At 44.1% G+C, this 24,499-nt stretch overlaps 1 protein-coding gene across 4 annotated transcripts in view; it reads right to left on the bottom strand.

The window, feature by feature from the left end:
* The window catches only part of LOC116397212 (seizure protein 6 homolog), a 249,613-nt gene that overhangs the window by 136,438 nt on the left and 88,676 nt on the right, over positions 1 to 24,499 (bottom strand). For 3 of the 4 annotated variants that reach the window (XM_031872441.1, XM_031872443.1, XM_031872442.1), the window contains exons 2-3: positions 22,736 to 23,248; positions 17,611 to 17,744 (exon numbers count right to left, since the gene is read on the bottom strand). In XM_031872441.1, coding sequence (XP_031728301.1) covers positions 17,611 to 17,744; positions 22,736 to 23,248 — 647 coding nt within the window. The remainder of the gene's footprint in view (positions 1 to 17,610; positions 17,745 to 22,735; positions 23,249 to 24,499) is intronic. The other variant, XM_031872444.1, reaches the window with a different exon arrangement.

Here is a 24,499-nt window from a genome sequence, read left to right as displayed (position 1 = left end):
GACCCGGCTCGAGGCGATCGAGGAGATGATGCAACGAACCGAGACCATGGTGGTCACCAACACCGCCGAGGTTCACCACAACCTGGCGAATCAGAACCAGATGCTCATCACGTTGATTGACCTGGTACGACAACTCACGGCAGTCGCAGTTCCTACCAACGCGACGGCGTCACCGCTGCTTGCTCCGGTTCACTCGGGAATGGATCCAGCAGTAACTACGGCGGTCTTCAGAACGTTACGCTGGGGATCCTGAGGGTTGCAAAGCATTCCTGACGAACTGTTCCATCCTGTTTGCCAGATGGAGCTCGTCTGTGGGGAACAGCGGAATGGGATCGTCGGACTCCTGCCTGTGCTTCCTTCCAGTCCTTCTCCGCCGAACTACGCAAGGTTTTCGGACTGGTGTCCAGAGGACCGGACGTCATCGGAGGGCTAGTGGGGCTCCAGCAGGGCCACCGATCTGTCACGGACTACGGCATTGATTTCCAGACTCAGGCACGATTAAGCTCTTGGAACATGGACGCCCAGTGTGACGCGTATCTACTCGGGTTAGCGGATTATGTCAAAGATGAACTCATCGCGTTCGAGCTACCCACATCCCTGGACGGACTTATCGAGGCAACCTCCAGAGTGGATCGCCGCATCCAGGTCAGGCGGCTGACAAGGCGCCGGGAACAGTCAAGCCAGGCGGGTCATGTTTGCTCACAATTGCCCGTTAACAGCCCGGGCTCACCAGTACTGGTGAGCCGAGCAGTTTCCCGATCCTCTGCCTGTCAACGGCCACTTTTCCACGCCCAACTACTGTTAAACGGGGGCTCCCATACTATTTCCACCTTCCTGGATTCTGGAGCAGACGCATCTATTATGGACGAGGACCTCTGTACACAGTTGGGGATCGAAAGGATACCTCTTCCCCAGGCTGTTCCAGCCAGCGCCCTGGACGGTCATCTTCTGGGCACAGTGACTCATCAAACCGTTCCGGTACACATGCTGCTGTCCGGCAACCATCACGAGACCATCAGCTTCCACCTCTTGCAAACCCCTCGCATCTCCCTCATTCTGGGATACCCCTGGCTGCGTCGACATAATCCGCACATCGACTGGACTACGGGGGCTTTTCGGGGTTGGAGCCAGTCCTGTCATCTAGTCTGCCTGAAGCAAGCTGCCGTTCCACAAGGTGCCGCGCTCACCAATTCCACCCCTGAACTTACGGGGGTTCCTGCGGAATACTTAGACTTTAGGGAGGTGTTCAACAAGTCCAAGGCCATGTCTCTGCCTCCCCACCGTCCGTATGATTGTGCCATTGACCTCCATCCTGGTATGTTCCCACCTAAGGGGCACCTGTATTCCCTGTCTGCTCCTGAAAGAGAAGCGATGGACAATTATATTAACGACTCCCTGGCTTCCGGTATCATATGCCCCTCGTCCTCTCCTGCAGGGGCTGGATTTTTCTTTGTGGAGAAGGACAAGACTCTCAGACCCTGCATCAACTACCGGGGCTTAAATGAAATCACGATTAAGAACCGGTACCCCTTGCCACTCATCGCAACGGCCTTCGAGCTACTTCAAGGAGCCACCATCTTCTCCAAACTTGACCTCCGCAACGCCTATCACCTGGTCCGGATCAGAGAAGGGGATGAGTGGAAGACTGCATTCAATACACCTAAAGGACATTACGAGTACCTTGTGATGCACTTCGGCTTAACCAACGCCCCCGCCGTCTTCCAGGCCCTGGTCAACGACGTGCTCCAAGACATGTTGGACCGGCACGTATTCGTCTACCTCGATGACATCCTGATCTTCTCCAAGAACCAAGAGGAACATGTGCACCACGTCCAGTCCGTGCTTCAACGCCTACTGGAGAACTCCCTGTTTGTGAAGGCGGAGAAGTGCGAGTTTCATGTTCCCACGGTCTCATTCCTGGGTTATATCGTCGCCCAGGGCAGCATCCAGATGGACCCCGCTAAGGTTGCCGCTCTCACTACCTGGCCTGTCCCAAGCTCCCGCAAGCAACTTCAAAGTGTCCTGGGGTTCGCCAATTTCTATCGGAGGTTCATCAGGAATTACAGCGCGGTCGCTTCCCCACTCACCGCCCTCACCTCCTCCAAGACCCCTTTCCGTTGGACTTCTGCAGCTGAAGAGACTTTCCAGAACCTGAAGTCCAGGTTCACTTCTGCACCCATCCTCCCGAGTCCCGGATCCAGACAGACAGTTTGTGGTGGAGGTGGATGCCTCCGACATAAGAGTTGGGTGTGTCCTGTCCCAGCGCTCGGCCACTGACCAAAAGCTCCATCCCTGCGCCTTTTTCTCGCGACGGCTTTCCCCCGCCGAGAGAAACTATGACATTGGTAACCGAGAACTACTAGCAGTGAAGCTGGCCCTGGAGGAGTGGCGGCATTGGTTGGAGGGGACCAAGCTCCCATTCCTGGTTTGGACCGACCATAAGAACCTTGAGTACATCCGCACAGCCAAGAGACTCAATTCCCGACAGGCCAGGTGGTCGTTATTCTTCACCCGGTTCCACTTCACGCTCTCCTATCACCCCGGTTCCCGCAATGTCAAGCCTGATGCCCTTTCCCGTCAGTTCCAGGGGGAGGAGGAATCCACCTCTGGCTTCTCATCCATCCTCCCTGCCTCCTGTCAAGTAGGCGTTCTCACCTGGGAGATTGAGGAATCGGTGAGGGCTGCGACTAGGGGTCAAGCCGGTCCCAGCGCGTGCCCTCCTAACCGCCTGTTTGTCCCTCAGGCCCTTCGGTCCGACATCCTCCAGTGGGCACACTCCTCTCCACTTACCTGCCACCCGGGCATCCAGAGGACCCAGGACGTCCTGCGGCAGCGCTTCTGATGGGTCTCGCTCAATGAGGACACCAGGAAATTCGTCAACGCCTGCCCTGTGTGTAACCAACATAAACCTTCCCACCAGGCTCTGGCCGGCCTCCTGCGGCCTCTCCCAGTGCCTCATCATCCGTGGTCTCACATCTCCCTGGACTTTGTCACCAACATCTGACTACCAACATCTGAGGGCCACACCGTCATTCTGACAGTGGTCGACAGATTCAGCAACCTAGCCCATTTTATTCCTCTCCCCAAACTCCCATCTGCTAAGGAGACGGCTGAACTCATCTGTCTGCATATCTTCCGCCTGCATGGAATTCCAGTCGACGTTGTCTCCGACCGAGGTCCTCAGTTCACCTCCATCTTTTGGAGGGAATTCTGCACTGTGCTGGGGGCCACTGTCAGTCTGTCTTCGGGGTTTCACCCTCAGTCCAACGGTCAGACGGAGAGGAAGAATCAGGAGATGGAAACAGCCCTTCGCTGCATGGTCTCCCGGAATCCTGCACCCTGGTCCCGCCAGCTGATGTGGGTGGAGTATGCCCATAACACCCTGACCAGCTCCGCCACAGGCTTGTCACCCTTTCAGTGTGCTTATGGGTTCCAGCCACCTCTGTTCCCTGCATTGGAAAGGGAAGTTTCCTGCCCATCTGTCCAGACATTCATCCGCCGCTGCCGCCAGACCTGGGCTAGGGCCCGAGCAACCCTGCTCTGGTCTGCGGACCACTACGCTACAGTGGCTAATCGACACCGCACTCCAGCCCCTATCTACCAGGTGGGTCAGAGGGTATGGTTGTCAACCCGGGACCTACCTTTGCGGGTGGAGTCTAAGAAGCTGGGCCCCAGGTTCATCGGGCCGTTCGAAATTGAGAGGATCATCAACCCGGCGACAGTAAGGCTCAAGCTCCCCAAATCCATGCGCATCCACCACACATTCCATGTATCCAAGGTCAAACCGGTCCTGGAGAGTCCATTGGTGCCGGCTGCTCCGCCTCCTCGCCTCATTGAAGGAGGTCCGGTCTACTCTGTTCATCGCCTGCTGCGCTCCCGCCGCTGGGGGCGAGGCCTTCAGTACCTGGCTCGGAACATCTGCGACCCCAGACTCATCGCCAGGTTTCATAGGCAGCACCCAGAACAACCGTCTAGGACCCAGACGACTGCCAGGAACACCCAGCAGGTCCCCGGTGCGGACTATGAGAGACCTCCCTCCGGGCCCAAGAAACCCTACCACCTGAACCCCTCCACCCAACCGGATGGGGATTCTGACTCTGCGGCCTCGGAGGAGTTTCTCTGTTTGTTCCACTACCATCAGGAGGAAGATACAGGACTATCAAAATCCGGACTAACAGGCGAACAGCTTTTTCCCCAGGTACAACATCCATCTACTAGCATCTCTAAAGCTCACTGATTAACAACAGTGATGCTGTTCCCCCTACCTCAGTCTTCTCATATTACTCACGGCAAGGACACTAATTAGCCTATTTCCCAAATGTCAAACTATTTCTGTTACATAGACTCTATGGCTGCGATATAAAATATGCAGATTCCTGCTCTACAACATCAGGAGGATTCGCCCCTTCCTCACTGATAAGACGGCGCAGGTGCTAATCCAGGCTCTTGTTATCTCCCGCCTGGACTACTGCAACTCACTACTTGCCGGAGCCCCAGCGTCGGCCATCAGACCTCTGGAGCTTGTCCAGAAAGCTGCAGCTCGCCTGGTGTTCAATCGCCCCAAGTTCTCCCACACAACTTCCCTTCTCCGTTCTCTACACTGGCTACCTGTAAGAGCTTGCATCCAGTTTAAGACTCTGGTGCTAGCCTACAGGGCAGTGAAAGGAACAGCTCCTTCCTATCTCCAGACCATGGTCAAGCCCTACACACCAGCCCGACCATTTCGCTCTGCTGCCTCAGGGTGACTGGTTGCCCCGTTGCTCAGAGGTCCCTGCGGCCGATCGACCCGGTCACGGCTTTTTTCTGTCCTGGCCCCACAGTGGTGGAATGAACTCCCCACTGACGTCAGGACAGCAGAGTCACTGCCCATCTTTCGGCGCAGGCTGAAAACTCATCTCTTCAAGAAGGCCTACCCTGAGCCTTCCACTTAGCACTTACTTAGCATCTATTGTATTCATACTAGCTTATTGCACTTATTGTATTCATATTAGTTTGTGGTACTTATTGCATTCGTTTGTTTCTGCACTGTACGTTGGCTCTGGTTTATGCTCTTAGATGCTTGTTTGAAAAAAGGAGATGCACTTATGACTTCTGGTGACTAGTAGTTCTCTCGAAAACCGATTTGTAAGTTATTGTAAGTCGCTTTGAATAAAAGAGTGCATTACATAATGTAATGTAATGTTACCACTCCAGTAAAATTAGCCTAAAACGCCTATCCAAGGAATACCCAAAGTAAATTGAAAGCTGTTCTTGAACTATTTGGAGTACATGTATGGTTTTGGTCTCTTTTGAAAGGTAACACTCTGAAATTTTTCCCCAACAGTGTAAATCACTGTAAGTGCTACTGGCATTGAGTAATATAAGTTTGAACACACTAAAGTAGAAGGTTTTTATTTCCGCCTGAATATCTCTTTGCAAACAGATGCCTGCAGATGCAGACTATAGCTGGGACTTATTAGCTGGAAAACAGAATGGGACCACAGCATGAAGCCTTACCTAGTCCAAGCTCAAATTTGATAATACCACAAATAATTAATATTTTACACATGTTTAACTAAGGGTATGTCTAGGCGCTTTCCAAAAAAGGACATTTGGGGACCCATGGTAACCATAGTAACATAACTAGGCTGTGTAGAAATGTGTATTCATAATTCAGACTAAAGCTTATTTATGTCTAAATACAGTTATATATGTTATTTCACCATTATTTACCTTCCTAAGTTCTCCAAAACTCAAAAACCACACTTTGCATTTACCGCACGGACACGGCGACCTGACTCGCGGTTTCGCAGATGACTTCCACGTTCTGCCTCTAAATCCAGCTACATACGTATCATTATTTTCGAAATTTCATTGGCCATACGAAGCGGCAGTCATCAGAACGATCAGTTGCAATTGGCTCATGCTTTACACGAAAGACGAGGTGCAGGCACTTTCCTTCAATGCGGACTCTCGTAGGCTATTAGGCTGTAGACAGGACATGGAAGCTCCTAATGGGTCAAATGAGGTGTCAATCGAAACGTCAGACTGCAGCCGCAGTCTCTGTTTACATGCAAACTGAAGTTACGTTGGAAAATACATAGATAGTTAGGCATATCTGCCAGCTAATTTGAAATGATGCAACATCAGTCCGTGGGTATTTATGGACGTAATAATGTGTTTTGGACTAAATATTTCACTGGATTGGATCGTCTGCACCTTAGCAATGTAACAAGACCGTTTTTGTTGGAATATTATCGATGGGTGGACTTCTTTAAAGCTTCATCGGTGAGTTGCCTTGATTTTCTAAATGTTTGTTTGTGGGTTGGTGGTCTGACAGAGGCATTGATTGTACCTGCTGTTGGGATTGTATCTTGAAATGGTTTACATAAATCGAATTCCCAGAATCTTAGGTTTCCAAAAAGATGTCGCATCAGTGCCTACTTACAAATAGCAGTTGTGTACATAACACAGATGTACAGTTACCACTCCTATGGCTGCAGGTGGGCCGTCGGAGTGGTAACGCTTCTGCGTTTTCCAAATGCACTAGTATTATTCAAACGTATTGTTCGGTTCGTAAGCTTCGTACCGAACAGTTTAATATGAATATGTGTATTGCTACACCCCTAGAAACAAATAATAACCGTAGCTGTGGCATCATAATGAGGTTATTAGGAGGTGGTTCAACTGTAGTAGGACAGCACAGAAGGCCCAGGTATAAAATGCACGGCCCGCCACTGGTATCTAGTGAGAACAACACATAAAGGGCACATAACATAACTTAAATCTGTGTTGAACTACACATTTTGGTGAATGATGTCCTTATATTTTGCTGGACGTCTGGAATACCCTGCTGCTCCTCTGACCAGCCTGGATAAGAGATGAGAATGGATGGATGGATGGAGAGTCTGCTACAATATAATATATTTTGTACAATATTATCATTGACATTAACAAAAGTAATTTCCAGGTTGTAAGAAACCGATTATCGTATAACACCCTCAAAACTGACACCACAGGACAAGAGAAGGGACAGACCAGAATGCGTCCTATGAATGAGAAAAGTCAGTGGGTAAAATCCAAGGAGTCTAGGAAACGAGCTGTGGTTAGAGTTACAACTGTGATCCTGAATAGGCACCATTAATACCTTATCATATGGCTTGTTATTAGAAGGTTGCTGCTATGACATGTTCCTCTGCAGGATTAGGAGTGAACAATTCATCCTGATACAAATACATCATCTCTTTTTATATGCAGACAAGTTCTCATTATCTTCATGAGGTCTTATTATGTCCTAAGATAAGAATTGCAACCCCAGAGCTCCTTCCCATTTCAGGGGAGCGTAGTGAGGCGAGGGAGAGGAGATTGAACAAAGCTCACCCCGGGGCTGCCTCGCCGGGGTGATGAACTCTCTGAATTCTCCTTTGCCAACAGCACTTTTCACATATTCTGTGCGCAGCCCCAACTCAGATTCATACACAGAGTTCAGCACGTCAAACCCTCAGGACCTGCACAATGAGAAGTTACTAAGGTATATGAAAAATATATTGATTTGATAAGAAATTATTTTCTTATGGATGAATGCATTTTTAACGGATCTGCTGTCTTTCATAGGACTGACAGAGAGAAGCACATTTAGTCCTTTGTCTTTGGAGGGGGGAACCTAAAAGAAACCAACGAAAGACAGGCAATTGAAGCTGTGCTAAAGTGAAGTAAAGTCAACAGGATTCCCAACTGATATTCAAATATCTCTACACAAACATGTGGTCCTGCTCTGTATGTAAATTCAAACGGCTCATTCTAAGGTGACTGACACACAACAATTCTTATTTTCCGGTAATTGTAGACTAAAGAAAATATACCTATTAATATATTATTCCATTTCGGCCACCAGATCACCCTAAATGCTACACAATGTTCCTGTAAATAGAATACAAAGTCCTTATTTCCATTTGCTCAGACTGCTGTCTCCTACTTACAGTTGGGTTCTTTTAAACATGGTTTCTTTTCCCTAACCTTAACCAAGTTGTTCTAGTTGTCTAATCCCATCCAAACCTTAACCATAGAGGTGGCTGCTTCCCAGCTACTGTATGGCAATGACCCAGCTAAATCCACTTTTTAACCCCCATCTCTTTCTTTTGGAAATCTATGGGTGACACAGTTTGTGATGATGAGCATGAAGCTCTGTTTATTTGAAATTGTAAAGGCAGAACATTTGGTGCAAAATCATGTTTGTTCAAAAAAAAAAAAAGAATGGGGGGGAAACCAACTCGGCAGCCAAGATGCTCCATGCTATGACACAATGTTTTATTAATGTCACATCAAAAGAAGTGGAAGAACAGGACCCAAAATGAAAAATATTTCAATTTCTGAATTTTAAACCAACAAACAGCACAGATACTGATCTGTTTGTAACGAGAGTTGATTAGAAGAGTGCAAAAATAACTGCCTTTTTTAGTTTCTGTAGGTAGCCTTGGATGACAGACTGGTGGATTCACTGTAATCTCTGCTGTCCGAATTTCCCCATTTTACCTGAGTGGGAGATGTGTTTTACTCTACTGCTGCAGGTTTGGGGGTCTTACCTGGTAAAATATTCCAAACTCAACCCCATAATTTATCTTATGAAAGTCGTGCATCAGGGTGAAGTCTGGCTTATCTTGTACACAAAGACAATCAAATCAGGAAGTTGTAACCCTCCAGGGCTAATAAAGACATCTGAAGTAGATTAATGAGCGTGATTTTTTGATAAAACAAATTAGAAGTCACTTGGTGTATACAAAGTTCTGAGTGACCTCCCAGGTCCACCTGACATCTTTGATGTGTGTCCAACAGTATTTGAATTCCAGATGTGTTTAAGTCGGTCTATCCATGAAGGGAGGCTTTTCAATTTAGTTAAGAGAAGCTGATAAGACATTTTAGCCAAGACACATGTAAAGAGGTCCATAAACAAACAAAAGGAGAGGACAGATAATCCATGATTAATTAATTAACCACGCCAGCTCAGCCACATCAGGACACTGGAGTCACTTTTAATAATGAGTAAATAGAAGATGAGAGAAACTGCATCTATTTTATCTCAGGTGCATGCTCATCATCTCCTCTTCTCTTCTTCTGTTTTTCTTATATTTCCTTAACTGCTCCAAACACTCTCCCCTCCTCTCATGGTTTGCTTTAGATGGTTTACCATCCTATTCCTTTCCTCAACACTTCCATTTTCTTTCTTTTGTTTTCTTCCTTTCCATTCTTCTCCTTTTACCCTTTCCCCACTCATTTTCTGTTATCCATGGGCATCATTTAAATTGGAGATTGGGGGATGTAAATGCAGGAAAGTTGACATGCTGCAGGTAGAAGGGAACTGTTTTGTTGAGGCTGTTATGGACAATTAATGAGCAGTCTCATCCGTACATTATGTTATTGAAGTTTCTGCATCTATTTGTTAACCTAAATTAAGCCGTTAGCAGTCGGTGCATAGTGTGGAAGGACCAGTGGATACTGGGGCCTGCTCTCACCATGCTGCGAATAAGTTAACACTGCCGGAGACAAGTGAAGCCACTGCAGGGCCCGCATTCTTTCTTGGGAGTCAGAAACTAAGGCACTCACTATATAGTATGTTGTGATCTGGATAGTCATTTGGCTTAGTATGAAATAATCCCCCTGGATGTAACACCACATCATTTAATCATTTCTCCAGTGCTGTGCCGGGACAGTTAACACGGTATTGTCATATTAAGGTTAGGCAAAGATTATGGCAAGTAAATTATGGTTAAATTATGGTCATGGTAGGCAACACCATTGTGTCATCTATACCCTTACTTTCTGCCTCATTAGGTTAAGGGCTACTTCTTGCCTGTGAACCAGACAAATCTACAAACTCATATTTTATTTGATCCGTCAGAGAAATCTGGTCCCCTAGCTTTGGGCCGATTTTCAGCACCCTGAGATGTGACCGGCCAATCACAACATTTCCGGAAACAACCAAGGTGGCTGCAGTTGATGTGGAACTTACTTTCAATGCTGCAATAGTAAAAGTATAGCTGTGTGCTGTGAGACACATCGGGCGGTTAACAGTTCAAATGCTGCACTTGGGCTTTAGAGACCACAAGTGGCCGGGGGGCAATCCCTACCCTCAAATTATGCATGACGTCACTTGGGAATTCTCCTTGACAAGAAGGTTACTGTTTGTCAATTAGGTCCCTGCCTAGCTATTTAGAAAGATGATGTCCCCATACCTAATTTCCTCACTCACCTCCACTCCTGCCCGCTCTATGTGACCTTTTGCGGTCTTAATACTTCCTCGTTCATTATTACGTGCATGACATATTAAGGCGCATTGTTTTTCGTAGGCATAGCTACGGGTACTGGATGAGACCAGTCTGACTTACTTGGTGGGAATGATTGATCTGCCAGATGGTTTGTTACACACAACCATCTGAGAAGCCTTCATTGGAAACTGTTTGGTAAATGGCAGGCAATTTAAAAAATAATTGGCAGGTGAATGGATGAACTATCTTTCAATCAAACTCTTGCCACCAGTTGGGAGAAGAGAGAAAACAACTTTTCCATCGAGTAAAGCCTTCATTGGAGATTTTTGCTCTTCATTGCTGTTGCTGTCCTAGGCCTAATAATCCTAGGAGAGCGACAGCATCTTATCAGTTCAGGAGAATATTTCTTCTAATCTACATTAGGCCTAGCACATAGCTATCTTCTGCCAAGATGTGTACGTTTTTGGACCAGCAGAGCGATACAAGTAAACATGACATAAAAATAGTTTAGACCTCTGTTGTTTTTTGCATTTCTATAGCACCTTTCTAGTCTTCCAACTATTCAAAGCGCCATCCTCACAAACATTCATACACTGATGGCAGAGGTTACCATGTAAGGTGTTCTAAACTAATTCACATTTGCGTACACTCACACACTGATGTGTTCGGTAGCAATTTGGGTTTCAGCATCTGACCGAGGACACTTCGGCATGTGGACTGGAGGAGCCAGTGATTGAACTGCCAATCTTCCAATTAGTGGATGACCCGCTCTACCTCTGAGCCACAGCTGCCCCAATTAATTGGCCTCTTAATTTGGGATGTCAATAGTTAACTATCAAGAGCATTTTTGATCGGTTACGCATGACTGTCAATGGGTTAAATATAATTGAAAAATTCTCCGGACATAATTACCAGTTCAGCAACTGGACTCACCATGGCGAAATCGTCACGAAATGCAATCTATTGGTTTCGTTGTGAGCGAAACAAATTCTTAATGACATTATGGTACAAAATGAAATTTAGGCAACAAAAGCACTTAGTTAGGTTAGGATAAACGTCATGGTTGGGCTTAAAATAACTACATGCAGTTGGGTTTAGGTTAAGGCAACAAAACCACTTAATTAGGTTTAGAAAACCCGAAGCAAACGGCAAAGCCAACAGAACATATACTCAGTGGGAGGGCCTGGACCCACAATGCTGCAGGGACTGCTGCTGAGTCCTTGATCTTTCAGACAAAATCCCAGCTATTCACGTAGTTCCTTTTTTTTGTTGACTTAAGAATCTGGCCATTTCTGAAAGTAAACCTATACACCCTTGCTTTTATCATGTATTTTCATATTTTTCTATTTTGCCTCATCCACCTCTCCTTTGTCAAGTCATGTCGATTAAATTTTATTTGGCTTTACATTATTTGGCACTACATTACCATTAACTCCTCCCTCAGCTCCGGTTCAGTCCCCGACACACTTAAACTGGCTACTGTCACCCCCATCCTCAAAAAACCTCGACTTGACCCTGACACCATGAGCAATTTACGGCCCATCTCCAATCTTCCCTTTCTGTCAAAAATACTGGAACGCATGGTAACTGCACAACTCAAAGCCCACCTCATCTCCAATGATCTGTTCAAGCCATTTCAATCCGGTTTCCGCTCACAGCACAGCACTGAAACAGCCCTCCTCAAAGTCACCAACGACCTCCTCCTGTCCTCAGACGGTGGTCACCTCAACATTCTCATCCTCCTCAACCTCACTGCAGCTTTTGCCACCATCAACCACAACATCTTTCTCTCCCGCCTCGAACCCAAATCCCTCACTAAAACCAGTTACAACTTCTGCCTCACCATCGACAACTCCACTCTGTCTCCCTCCCCACACATCCGCAACCTCGGAGTCACGTTTGACAGCAACCTCTTCTTTGAACACGTTAACCAAATCACCAGAACTGCTTTTTTTCACTTAAAAAACATGGCCCGTCTCCGCCCATCACCTCCAGAATCGACTACTGCAACAGTATTCTTCATGGCACATCATTCAAAATCCTAAATAAACTCCAGTATATCCAGAACTCTGCTGCTCGCCTGCTCACCCACTCCCGCTCCCGTCACATCACCCCTGTTCTCCAGAACCTCCACTGGCTCCCCGTCCCACAACAGATCCAATACAAAGTCCTTCTCCTCACTCACAAAGCCCTCCATAATCAGGCCCCCTCCTACCTCACCGACCTGCTTCACCACCACACTCCATCCTGTCAGCTCCGTTCCTCTGATGCCAACCTCCTGTCCCTTCCACTCAGGACCAAGCACCGGACATGGGGCAACAGAGCCTTTTCCATAGCTGCCCCCTTCCTCTGGAACTCTCTCCCCAAACACAACCTAGACTGCACTGACCTTTCCATGTTCAAATCAGAAATCAAAACCCACCTATTCAGAACTGCTTTTAATGTGCGATGAATGCGTGTTCTATGCTTTTACTGTATAGCTTTTTTATGATGATTTTAATGTTTGTAAAGTGTCTTTGAGAATTTTGAAAAGCACTATATGAATAAAATGTATTATTATTTACAGCATACGACACCACTGTTTGACCCACACTTGGGACAAGGAAAAACTTCCCCCAAAAAACTTATGGGGGAAATATGGAAGAAACCTCAGGGAGAGCAAATGAGGGAGGGATGGAGCATGCTAAAGATGACGTGTACTAAGAATGAGCAACATAATACATTTGCAGACAGAAATAAAATATGCATATGAAGAAAATGGACCTGGGAGGATATCGAGCCTCTTCCAGCTGTTGCCACCTCCACTCCACCATATACAGAGAAGAGAAGGGAAAATTAACAAAGAAGGAAGGAAGTAGCTGTGCTATTTGCCTATCTTCCTCTTCCTTTCTGGCTCTCTGACATCGTTTTCCTTTCCTTTCATTTTTTTCTCTTCCCTGTCCTTTTCTCACCACATCAGCAACAAGAATCAGCTGGAAGACGTCATTGACCATGATTTGCAACCACATATTCATTTTTTTATCCTAAATATATTAGGCCAGGCATCTGGAAGGTCAGCAGTGTAATAGCCTTTGTATATTTTATGAGCAGCAGGAAGCAAAGCTCTTGGAGTTAATCATGTGGAGGAAGGGGTTTTCAGGTAGAGACAAGGGCACTACTTAAATCATCACATAAGCCTCCCCAAAAAGGTCAGACGCTTCAAAACGACTGTGAATGACCTAGAGTGGAGAGAGTGGCTGTAATCATTTGGAGCGTCCGCCATTGTCTACGGGCCGAACACATTTGTGGAGGTGACATTGAACATCTACAGTGCATTTGCATGGCCACTGTATGCTAGTACATCCTTTGTTGGTATGTCACATTCTCAGGAAAGGAGGTTAAAATATTTTCCTTCACTCATGTGTTCAGCCTTAGAATCTTTTTAGTCAATCTTTAGGTAAATGTAGCCATTAAGTGATAAGAATACCAATGCATCTGTGTTTCTGCAGGAGGTTGTTGGCTCAAAGTACTGCATGCTAACACTATGGGCTGCACTGTGGTGAGTGATATCTGGCAGGATTCTTTCACACAAAATTAGGACTTGCAGCAGCTCTAAAGACAAAAATATTACAGAAAAGATCATCAACAGTGTCAAGAATATTTTTGAATGATTAGCGTAAGAATTGTCAAATGAACAGAGGGTTGCTCAAGGACTCATATGCACGCGTTCTGAATTACGACTTAAAGACTTTTCTTGGTAGGCTATACCAAATGAACATGTCCTTCAAAATGAGTAACAAAATCTGTCGTTTGTCTGTGCCCTCTAGAAGGACAAAAGGAGTTTTCTGATCCAACCCCCCTGTCAGGGACAACATATAACTGTTGCTTCCTGATCTAAAGACCCTCTTCTTCTCCTTGAGAAGAGACTTTATTTCAGGAGTGATCCATGGTTTACAGTTGGAAAAATACCGTACAGTCCTGGTGGGTACGGTGTTCTCCACACAGAAGTTTATGTAGTCTGTTATGCAGTTAGTGAGACTGTCAATGTCCTCCCCATGAGCATCACTGAATACTTCCCACACAGTAGAGTCAAAACAGTCTTTCAGAGCCTCCTCGGCTTCCTCAGACCATCTTTTTACTGTGCGGGTCACAGCTGGCTGCCTTTCTACAAGAGGTTTGTACACAGGCCGGAGGTGCACCAGGTTGTGGTCAGATATTCCCAGGGGAGATAGAGGTAATGAAGTGTATGCCTCCTTGGTGTTGGCATAGAATAGATCCAGTGTTTTATTGTCTCTGGTGTGGCATGTGACATACTGGGTGAATGTGGGCAGAGTTAATCTTTCCGCTAACTTTCAAAGTCCTTCGCTCGCTCCCGATCTGTGCTGTTTAAATGAGTTTACCGTGAATTTCAGCATATAGGTGCACTAAAATGTAAGTGCCTGCTGAGTTGACCAAGGAGATCTCAGTGTCTGCTGACTTTACCGCAGTGATGTCCAGTAGTCTCCAGGGAGAGCAACAGCTGGTGCAGCTTCTCTCTTTATTTCTGCCCTCGACCAGAAGCGGAAGTCGCCTTTTCTCTACGGCAACCCTGAAGGGACATCATATCTCCAATACAAAACGATAAACATGAGACAGTCTGTTACAATAATAATAAATTAAAAATACTTGCCTGTTTTTTTTTGTTGTTTTTTAATTATTATTATTATTTATTTTTTTCCCATCTCAAAAGGCTCAAGGACATACACACACACGTTCACACACACACACACACACACACACACACACACACACACACACACACACACACAACTGACTATAGGATGTTTGCTGGCTTTTATCCCACTGTTGTTGTCATCCTCTTGTTGTTATGTCTATGTATTGTCTCTTGTCTTTCAATAAAAAAATAAAATAAAATAAAAAATTATAATAAATTTAAAAAATGCGTTAACGCGTGATAAAATAATTGTCGGTGTTAATTAATGAATGCATTAATGCGAAATTAACACGTTAACTTGCCCAGCACTAAAAATAACACAATAGAAAGAAAAAGCTCAGTGGTGAGCAGGAGCTGCTGTAAAAGGCTGCCACTCGTGTGGTGCCGGAAGTATTTCTAACATCGGAGTGTTAATAGATTAAAAATTGGTTTGTAATATATATACAAACTAAAACTAAAAATACTTATTTTACAAAGGGGAATCCATCATTTATAAAGTATGAAAACACAATCATGAAACCTATAATAATCAAGCTTATTAATCAAGAATAAAACATTTATAACTGTTATGAGTTGCATACTAATGAGTGTTAATATAGGAACAATGATTTACAAATGATTAATTAAGTATTTACTCATACTTAACTAATGCTTCATAGCGTGTAGTTATTATAACGTGTTACCGAATACATATTTGAAAGCAATACAGAACGACTGAGAGCCTTATTGCTTATTGCATCCACTATATTTGTATATTTAGAATTTTCACCTGGTGGATGGACTTTGATTTCCACTATTTGTGGGGGAGGAGCCTGATAACCCCGCATAATATGTGCCCCCACCAATGTTGAAACCAAACCTCCGCCCTTGAACTATTGCACCACTTAGTGATATTACCAAAATCCGATCTCATGCAGAATACAGACGAAAGAGTTTTGTGTTGAGACACAATAGCCAGTGTCAAAGAAGAGACCTACAATCTATGTACAATTCACAATGTATTCAAAATTGATTGTCGTAGAGCTACATGACATACAATCTTCTTATGGACAAAAGTGATTTAAAAATGAGTAAAATATCCCTATTGACCTTATAATTCATAGCCTTTTTATCTTGTGACATGTGAGGAAACATAAACTGGTATTTCAGAATTGGTTGGTCTATAAAAGCATGATTCAGGATATCTATGACATATTTCTGGTGAAATCCTCTTATACTGTAGAATCCAAACATACTGGAAGGGAGGGGAGCGTAATGGACCTGTATTTTTGAAATGAACAGTGAATTACTCTGCTGTCACAGCAGCTGCTATGCAAGCTATATATCTGCACTGCTTGCCCAGAGATGGCTGGAGAACTATTGTTGATGAAAAATTAAAAAGCTAATTGAAGCCATCCATCCGACTGTAGGCCAACACCATGCTCAGTGATTTAATAAAAAGGGGCAATGATTTGGACACAAATGGACAATGGCTGAGTGGATCCAGAGCCATATTGCACAGGGACAACACAGTGTCTGAATAAATAAAAACTAAGCCTGGCATAATTCACACTATTATTATAGTATCAGCATGTCACCACATATGTATTCATATATGAAGAGATGAAAGTATAAAGTAGGTCAATTCATTTTCATTTTTGAAAAGATGGGGGGTGAAGAGAGAGTAATGAAAAGTTGTATATGATGATGATTATAGTGTATGATAGACACATTCAATTAAATAACATATTTAGGCTATAAAATAAAGTCCATTAACGGGTCACCATAATAAACAGTACCTTGAGCCCTAATGTCCAAACCAATGAAATATATTAATTTTCTATAGATGGCACTTTGCAGCCAGTACACACAACTGATTTTCAATTATTCAACCAGATAAGAGGACGGAAAATGTAAAAAAAACTGACCAAGAGTAAATAAAAAGACCTTTGGACACCATGGTAGGCGCAAAAACATTAGTAACACATAAATCCCACTAGAACCAGTCCACTCAGCCTCTCTGTCCCACTAGAACCAGTCCACTCATGTTCTCTGTCCCATTAGAACCAGTCCACTTATCTTCTCTGTCCCACTAGAACGAGTCCACTCATCCTCTCTGTCCCACTAGAACCAGTCCACTCAGCCTCTCTGTCCCACTAGAACCAGTCCACTCATCTTCTCTGTCCCACTAGAACCAGTCCACTCATCCTCTCTGTCCCACTAGAACCAGTCCACTCAGCCTCTCTGTCCCACTAGAACCAGTCCACTCATCTTATCACTCCAACTAGAACCAGTCCACTCATCTTCTCTGTCCCACTAAAACCAGTCCACTCATCTTCTCTGTCCCACTAGAACCAGTAATAAGACAACTTTGGATTCCCTGGAAGGTGCATTTATCTTCTTGGTAGAGATGAGGTGTTCTTTGAAAGCCATAGCTTTTCATTGAATATCATACAAATGAGATGTTTTTAATAGTTACCATCAATCTCAATTTTAACAAATATGATATCACATCTAGGTAGCTGTCTTTTGACCAAAATAACTACTATAGTTATAAAGTATACACCTTTCCATCCATTTAGTAGATTACATGTATAACAGTAGTACATTTATTAAGTAGGAATCTTCCATGACATCAGGCTTGCTGGAGAGAATCAGGAGTCCAACATATGCAGTATTGATGGATGTTGCTCTTACCTGGACCTCCACTCCATAGCCCATATAGACAGTGATGACGTAGCTGCAATCCATAGTGGAGTGAAAAGCAGAGCTGGACTGTGGCGGAGCCTCTATGTATCCTTCTGGCCCAGTCAAGTTCAGCTGGCAGGGAACTGCAAGGACAAACAGCAGCATGGCAATGAGACTGATGGAAGCAATGCAGACACACGTGCATACAGTCATTCATTTACCCAAATTCACAAACATTTAACCCTAACATACTAATCTAGGCAAGCTGGTTTTAGCTGGTGAATTTCCCCTCATAATAGTATTCATGGCAATAGTGAATTGTCCCGAGATGGCACTGAGGCCATGGGACAACAAAAACTCTCAGCTGTTAAGTTCTTTAAACCATGAAAATGTCCTTTCCCTAACCTTAACCAGCTCATTTTAGTTGTGCAATGGTCATACGTGTCATTTTGGAAGGCATTGACACAAATTCTATTTTGTTGTTAATTATAAATATGGAGTGAAATTAGGTGTACTCACGAATGCATGTTCCAATCTAAACACAAATACCAAGCAATTTGAACACTAAAACAGTTTGACAAATGCACGAATCACAATCTGAATAAATATTTATATTTACGTACAGACTTTTAACTTCATAGATCTGATCATGTTTGCCTTGGTAAAACTTCATGTGTATAGAAATGTCAAAGTATTTGTGACATTTTTTGTATTTATTTGCAGATTGTTAAATGTATGTGCACCGATTACCTGATACGCACGGATCAGGTTACAGTTGTGTGTGGAGTTTTGATACTATTTTCACCGTCTCCAGCTCCACACAGATCCACAAATGCATGCTGCGTTTAAGTGCATGTGTAAAGCTAGTACATCTGGGATTTTGGTAAAATTGTATGTAATTTCAAAGTGGAAAAGACATTTTCTTCTAAATTTACAGAATAGCTTGTCGCCCCTTGGTAAGAACACATAAATCTACCAACTATATACTCTATGCAGTACAGTAGCCCATGAATGTAAATAGATTGTTTAAAGATCAAGTTATACACATTTAAGACCATTTTGAGATCTATTTAACTCCACAAATAAAGGCTCATTGGCCTACACTCAGGCCAAAATGTCAACTTTGCACAGCACAACTAGCTGAGCCTAATGTGATCTGGGGGGCCTGCCTCAGGCAAAACTTGACATTTTGATCTCTTGAAGAACAACACAAATGTCAGTATGTTGCCTATACTGTAGAAAATATTCTCTCTTGTTGGGTGTGTTGCACTAATAGGGATTTGGACTTCAAGACCCCATTTCTACCTGGTTATAACGTGTTCTGTATCTGGATACATTATGTAAATATTAACATCTGATCACAGGCCTTTTTCGTTCATGCATTTATTTATTACTGTGTTCAGTGGCGGGCCGTGCATTTTATACCTGGGCCTTCACTGCTGTCCTGCAGCTGAAACACCACCTAATATTGTTTCTAGGGGTGTAACAATAGACGTATTCGTATTAAACCGTTCAGTACGAGGCTTACGAACCGAACAATACATTTTAATAATACTAGTGCATTTTGAAAATGCAGAAGCTTAAATTGTCAGAAATATGTTTTCGGTGGACTGCGCTCACGTAGGAGACAACGGGCTGTGACCTCTGAACCCGGAACAAAAAGAACCAAAACAAAAGACAGCTGAGGCACCGTGTGTGTTCTGGGAGGCTACGCTAAACTAGCGTAACAAACAATAACTTTGTTTGTTAAGCATGACGGTATGCTTCGTAATAAACGGACAATGCATGTAGTCCAAATCTATATAATTAACACAATGACAACAACAAACTCACAAGAACCAGTCACATATATTCATATGACAACAAAGCAACAAACAAATCAATCCAGCAGACCTGCAGCAACACGCATTCTGCTACACACTCGAGGGCCATTCAGATATTAGATGTAAAAAAACAAACGCAGTTGACTTACCAAATGCTGTTCACTTAAAGACAAACTCCATCCTCCTTTCCTTGTTGACAAAGAGTTTAATCCCATGGTTAAATCCCAACTCACAAATCCATTTCTCCTCCTTCAGCTATTGAGTGTTAAAAAAACAAAGCTAGGTAAAAAAAAAAATTACACCAAGCAAAATGCAAATGTCATCATTTCTTCTATATCTTTCAATTTGAACTCTTACTACTGTCTGTCCGCCCTGGAAGACATTTTTTCATCCAAACCGAGGATGGAGTCTAAGGATAGCAGGTGCTGTATGCTGTATTGTAAAGCCCTGTGAGGCTGTAATTCATGTAATTTTGGGCTATATCACTAAAACTCACTTGACAGGACATGTCTCCCAGTCTTGTGACTCGTCTGGCAAGCTGTCACAGTCTTCTGTAGCAATGCTGCTGCGGGGGCTCTTCTTCCTTTTCCTTCACAGATGACAGGCTCATCTACAGCCTTTTAACTGGTAGCGGGGTCATATGACCTATAACTTGTTGACTTATTTTGACGAATTTTTTTCTTATAAATGTGGTCACACTATACAGATGTTATTTATACCTGGCTGAGATTGGATAACAATGCAAGCCAGACCTCATATGTGGTCCAGCCAATCCGATAGCATTCCATGTGCTGTGCGTTCTACGTGCATTTACACCTGCGTTTCTCCTGATCCAGATGGGATATACAGGTCACATGTCGCTACCAAGTGTAAATAGGGTTGGAAAAGCCAAGATGAATGGCCATTACAGTGTACTGTAATGGTATTGACTGTAAAGGTACAGGCATCGCTATAAACACACATAGGCACCTTATCTGACTTTGTTTGGTTTCCAGGCTCTCTGGCTGTCCTTATAAGCAGCTCAGCCCGGCGATGGAACAGCTGAGGACAGAATATTTCCTAGTGACCTTCAGGGTTTCTGCTCCACCACCTTCATCTGTTTGAAATAAAAGTAAACTTTTGCTCAAGTGCATTCTTATGAAGAACATCCTCTCTGTGTTCCCTCGGCACTCAGCATTATCACTGCACTACAATGCTGTCAGTCACGCTACGCCCGGGGTGTCTGTGTTAGAGCGAGATTTTGAGTACAGTCCTGTCTGTCTGTGCTTTGACCAGCTGTCACCCTGCACACAGATGAGCTGTTTAATCAAGCTGCTCCCATCTTGATCTTATTGACCTGCGAAGTGCACTAAGAAGTCACCAACATGATATGTATGGTCCCATGTACTCTCTTCATAACCAACAATCTCGGATTGTTATGCTGTGGTCCCTGTTTGGACCACTTGATTAAGGGTCTGTGATGCAGCAAAGCTGCTGTGGTTCATTGTATCTCCATGGCTGTGGAAATTAAAATAAAGGATTACAAAAGATTATGAAATGTGTTTTGTTCCCTAGAAATGAAGTAGCAAATTCACAAACAATTCTATTTTGTCTTGGTGTAAATACTAATACAAGGGATGCGCACATGCCAAAATAGGCAAGTAAATTCACCCTTTTTTCTCACCGACTACATAAAACTGATGCCCATGCCAGCCTGTTTTTTTTTTTGCTATAAAGAGAATCTGATGATGCTGAAGACCTTCAACAGACTTTAGGATGTCTCGCTGACACCTGCCTCCTCAGTTTGTATCAGCACGTCACCTCTGCTCTGAATCAAAACAAGAACAGCCAGACAAAACTAGGGGAGCTGGAACACTAGTTTGTCATGTTCATGATAAAAATGACTGAGCCATTCAGATTCCAACAAAATTCCAACTGAACAAGGTTCTGTCCAAATTGGGAGGGGCCACTCGTATCCCCCCCCCTCAATATTGAAAGCATTTGATTGGCCCATTCTGACAGGTAGCGTTCCACGGTCTGCTGTGATGGCCAGGCCAGTAACTACTGACATTAGAAATGGAGAAATAAAAACTCTATGACCACCGGCCTCTTCAGCCTGGAATGCATCGGCTGTCTGGAATCTTCCCACACTTGCTGCTGGACAGTCTGTCCCTGGCTGATTAACATCCAATGAAAACGTCAAACAATACCTGCACGTGGTTACGGATTAGTTATAGCAAACTTGCCAAACACATTTAAAATCCTGAATGTAGTTATCTGATGTGATTTTATTGCTTCAGTGTGGCAAGTCGGCTCGATAGAGCCCCCTATAATATTTCAACGATGCAACCCTCGCAGTACGTTTCACCTAGATGTATATAATTTGGTAAGCAGATGTATCACATGTAGACTTAAAAAAAGGTCTCAGGGGTCTGTGCTCTAAACCCAACCGGAAGTCAGCCATTTTGAATTTTGTATGAATTTCTAGTGTTGTTTTTTGCAATTTCCAGGCGCTGTGTATGATGGTCACAGAAATGCATGGCCCCGTCAACCAGAGTCCTGCCAGTACCCTCGACGTGCGTGAAGTTGCGAGGGCCAGATCAATGCTGCTTGCAGCTTTAATTGTGTTTATTATCTTGTTTGTGTTGTTTAAGTTACTGTAATTTTTATAACGTGGTGTGTATGGTCAATAATCGCAGAGACTAACGATCGAGATCCTTAATGTTGTGTAGAAGTTACTGTGTATTTCATGCTACTATCGTGTTGAGATAATTCACCGCTAGCGGAGGCGGAAGTTGTTTCTCATCAGTTCAGAGGTCAGAACCGCGGCTGTGCTAATCAAAGAGTCGCCGGCTTTGTTTCTTTAGCTGAGAGAGCACACACACACTGCATGCACACACTGCATACATGTACACACTGTACACTATGTACACATGTACACTATGCTGATAACTCAAACACGCTCCTTTTCGTTCCCAACAACGGCCAACATTTACATTCAGTAATGTAAATGTCCACAGTAGATTTGAAAGAATGTATCAAGACAAGAGGTAAAAGGTAAAATAGTTTGTATTAACAGAAAACAAACGGACAAACAACGGCCAATTAAAGGGGTGTGGGGATTGAAAGATGCGGACGTTTACCAGGCCACTGAAGGGCATTTAGGGGTCACTATTTTAGAATGTATAGTGCACAAGAACATAATGTATGTAAACTGTGACTAAATGGGCCTTGGAGAAATATTATCATAAAATCTTACGGCTCAGGACAGGAGGGCTCTACAGCTGGTGATTAAAACCAACCAGAACATCATTGGTACCATCTACCCTTACCTAGACTTTGCATGGTGGTGATGGTGGTGGTGGTTGTCTCCTCCTCATTACTACCTGGCCTCACATTGTGCTTCAGTCCAGGCTGACCGGACCTCACTACATCTTTCTCCTTTGCGGCAGTAGCAGCAGCAGAGGGAATGCTGGCAGCATGTTCTGGAGCCATGCTGGTGACTGGAATAGGGGTGTTGGAGAGAGAAGTGGCTGCTAATGCGTGCATTACAAGGGTTGTTTGCACGTTGGAGATTTCAGCACTCTCATCTGAAGCCCCAGACGGCAGGGTGGAGAAGGTGCGCTGAGAGCTGGATAACCTGCTGTCTTCGAAGTAGTTGGGCTGACCCTGAGGGTGTTGGAGGGGATTTTGGTAGAGTGGGTGGTGGTTCGGGAAGTTGACAGGTGGGACGGTGGTGACAACAAGGAGCCTCCGTCCTGTGTCCTGGGTGGTGGGGTACAGCCTGGCCTCGCTCTCTAGAGGGCTTCCCTGGGTGATAGAGCCACCATCCTCAGAGACAGAGGCTGTGGAAAATGAAAGAGAGTAACAGACATTGTTGGATGGATGTTGATTTGTACCACCGGCTCAATGATCACTTGGCTGTACAGGTGCAGAGATTTCTGGGTTTACTTTCCTGCCTGTTCTCTGCTTTGGATCCAAACCTTTCCATCCACTATTATTTAACACGCTGCCAATCCCTTTTCGAATTGGTTAATTATAGAGAAGGGTACTACAGCAAGCAACCAGCCTGTGCCATAACACATCTCTGCAACAAAGGCTAAGAATCCTTCAATCCAAAAAACACTAAGTGCAATATTTAACATGGTAACGTTTTTACTTGAAAGTCAAAACAGTCATTTATTTTCCTCTATTTATTCCCTTTTTCACTATACCATTTTAATTAAAAACAAAGCCGTAAAAATAATCTTTGTCATCTTTCTTTATCACACTTATTTCACACGTCAAAATAACAATGTAAATTATCTGTCACAGGAGGTATTTGATGACCTGGGACTGAGAAAAGAAAAGCGAAAGTCCAGCCAGAGGCTAGGGTCTCTGTAGAACCAGACACCACCACACAATTCTAGTGGGTCAGAAGTGATGACAGAGGGTTATTTCTGAATTAGTCCATACATTGTTTTTAGGAAAACCCTGCATATTATAAGCTTCATTTGGTTTTTGATAAGTATAACTGTCACAGGCAGTGAAGGAATCAGGGCCAGATGAAGGAGTTAGGGTGCTTTAAACAGTGTGTGCATGCCCCCCCCCCCCATATCAGAATTTAGTTGTATTCAACAATTACAATTACTTTCCACGAACAACTGGGTGCAACCCAAGGATGCCCTCAAGGAGTCGAAAGTTTCCGCCGTTATCCCCATTTGTACAATTAGAGCTTCTCACCACTCTGTATGACAGCAGGCTTTTGTCCCACCTTTGTGTGTGGCCATTCAGAACAGCTACACTTTTCAAGGAACACATCAAACAAACTAATATGTTACAGGCATCAAACTTACTAAGTGGACCTGAGTGGACATTCTTCTCACCCTCTGTCCTTCAAGTACCTCAGACAGACACAACAGACTGGATACACAAAACAGAGAATTTAAAAGAGAACTACCTGATCCCAGGTTCTCAGTGTGTCACGGAGTGTGTCTTTGATTAAACGCAAAATTATTAAGGAATGTGCACCATGTGAGCATTATACCACCTGAAATAATAAAGCTATCAAGACAAGATTTTTACTCTACAATCACCCATCGCTAAACTACAGGTTT

The sequence above is a fragment of the Anarrhichthys ocellatus genome, unplaced genomic scaffold (assembly GCF_004355925.1).
Source record: "Anarrhichthys ocellatus isolate YVR2014 unplaced genomic scaffold, GSC_Weel_1.0 scaffold64, whole genome shotgun sequence".
NCBI lineage: Eukaryota > Metazoa > Chordata > Actinopteri > Perciformes > Anarhichadidae > Anarrhichthys > Anarrhichthys ocellatus.
This window is presented reverse-complemented; position numbering and strand designations above follow the sequence as displayed.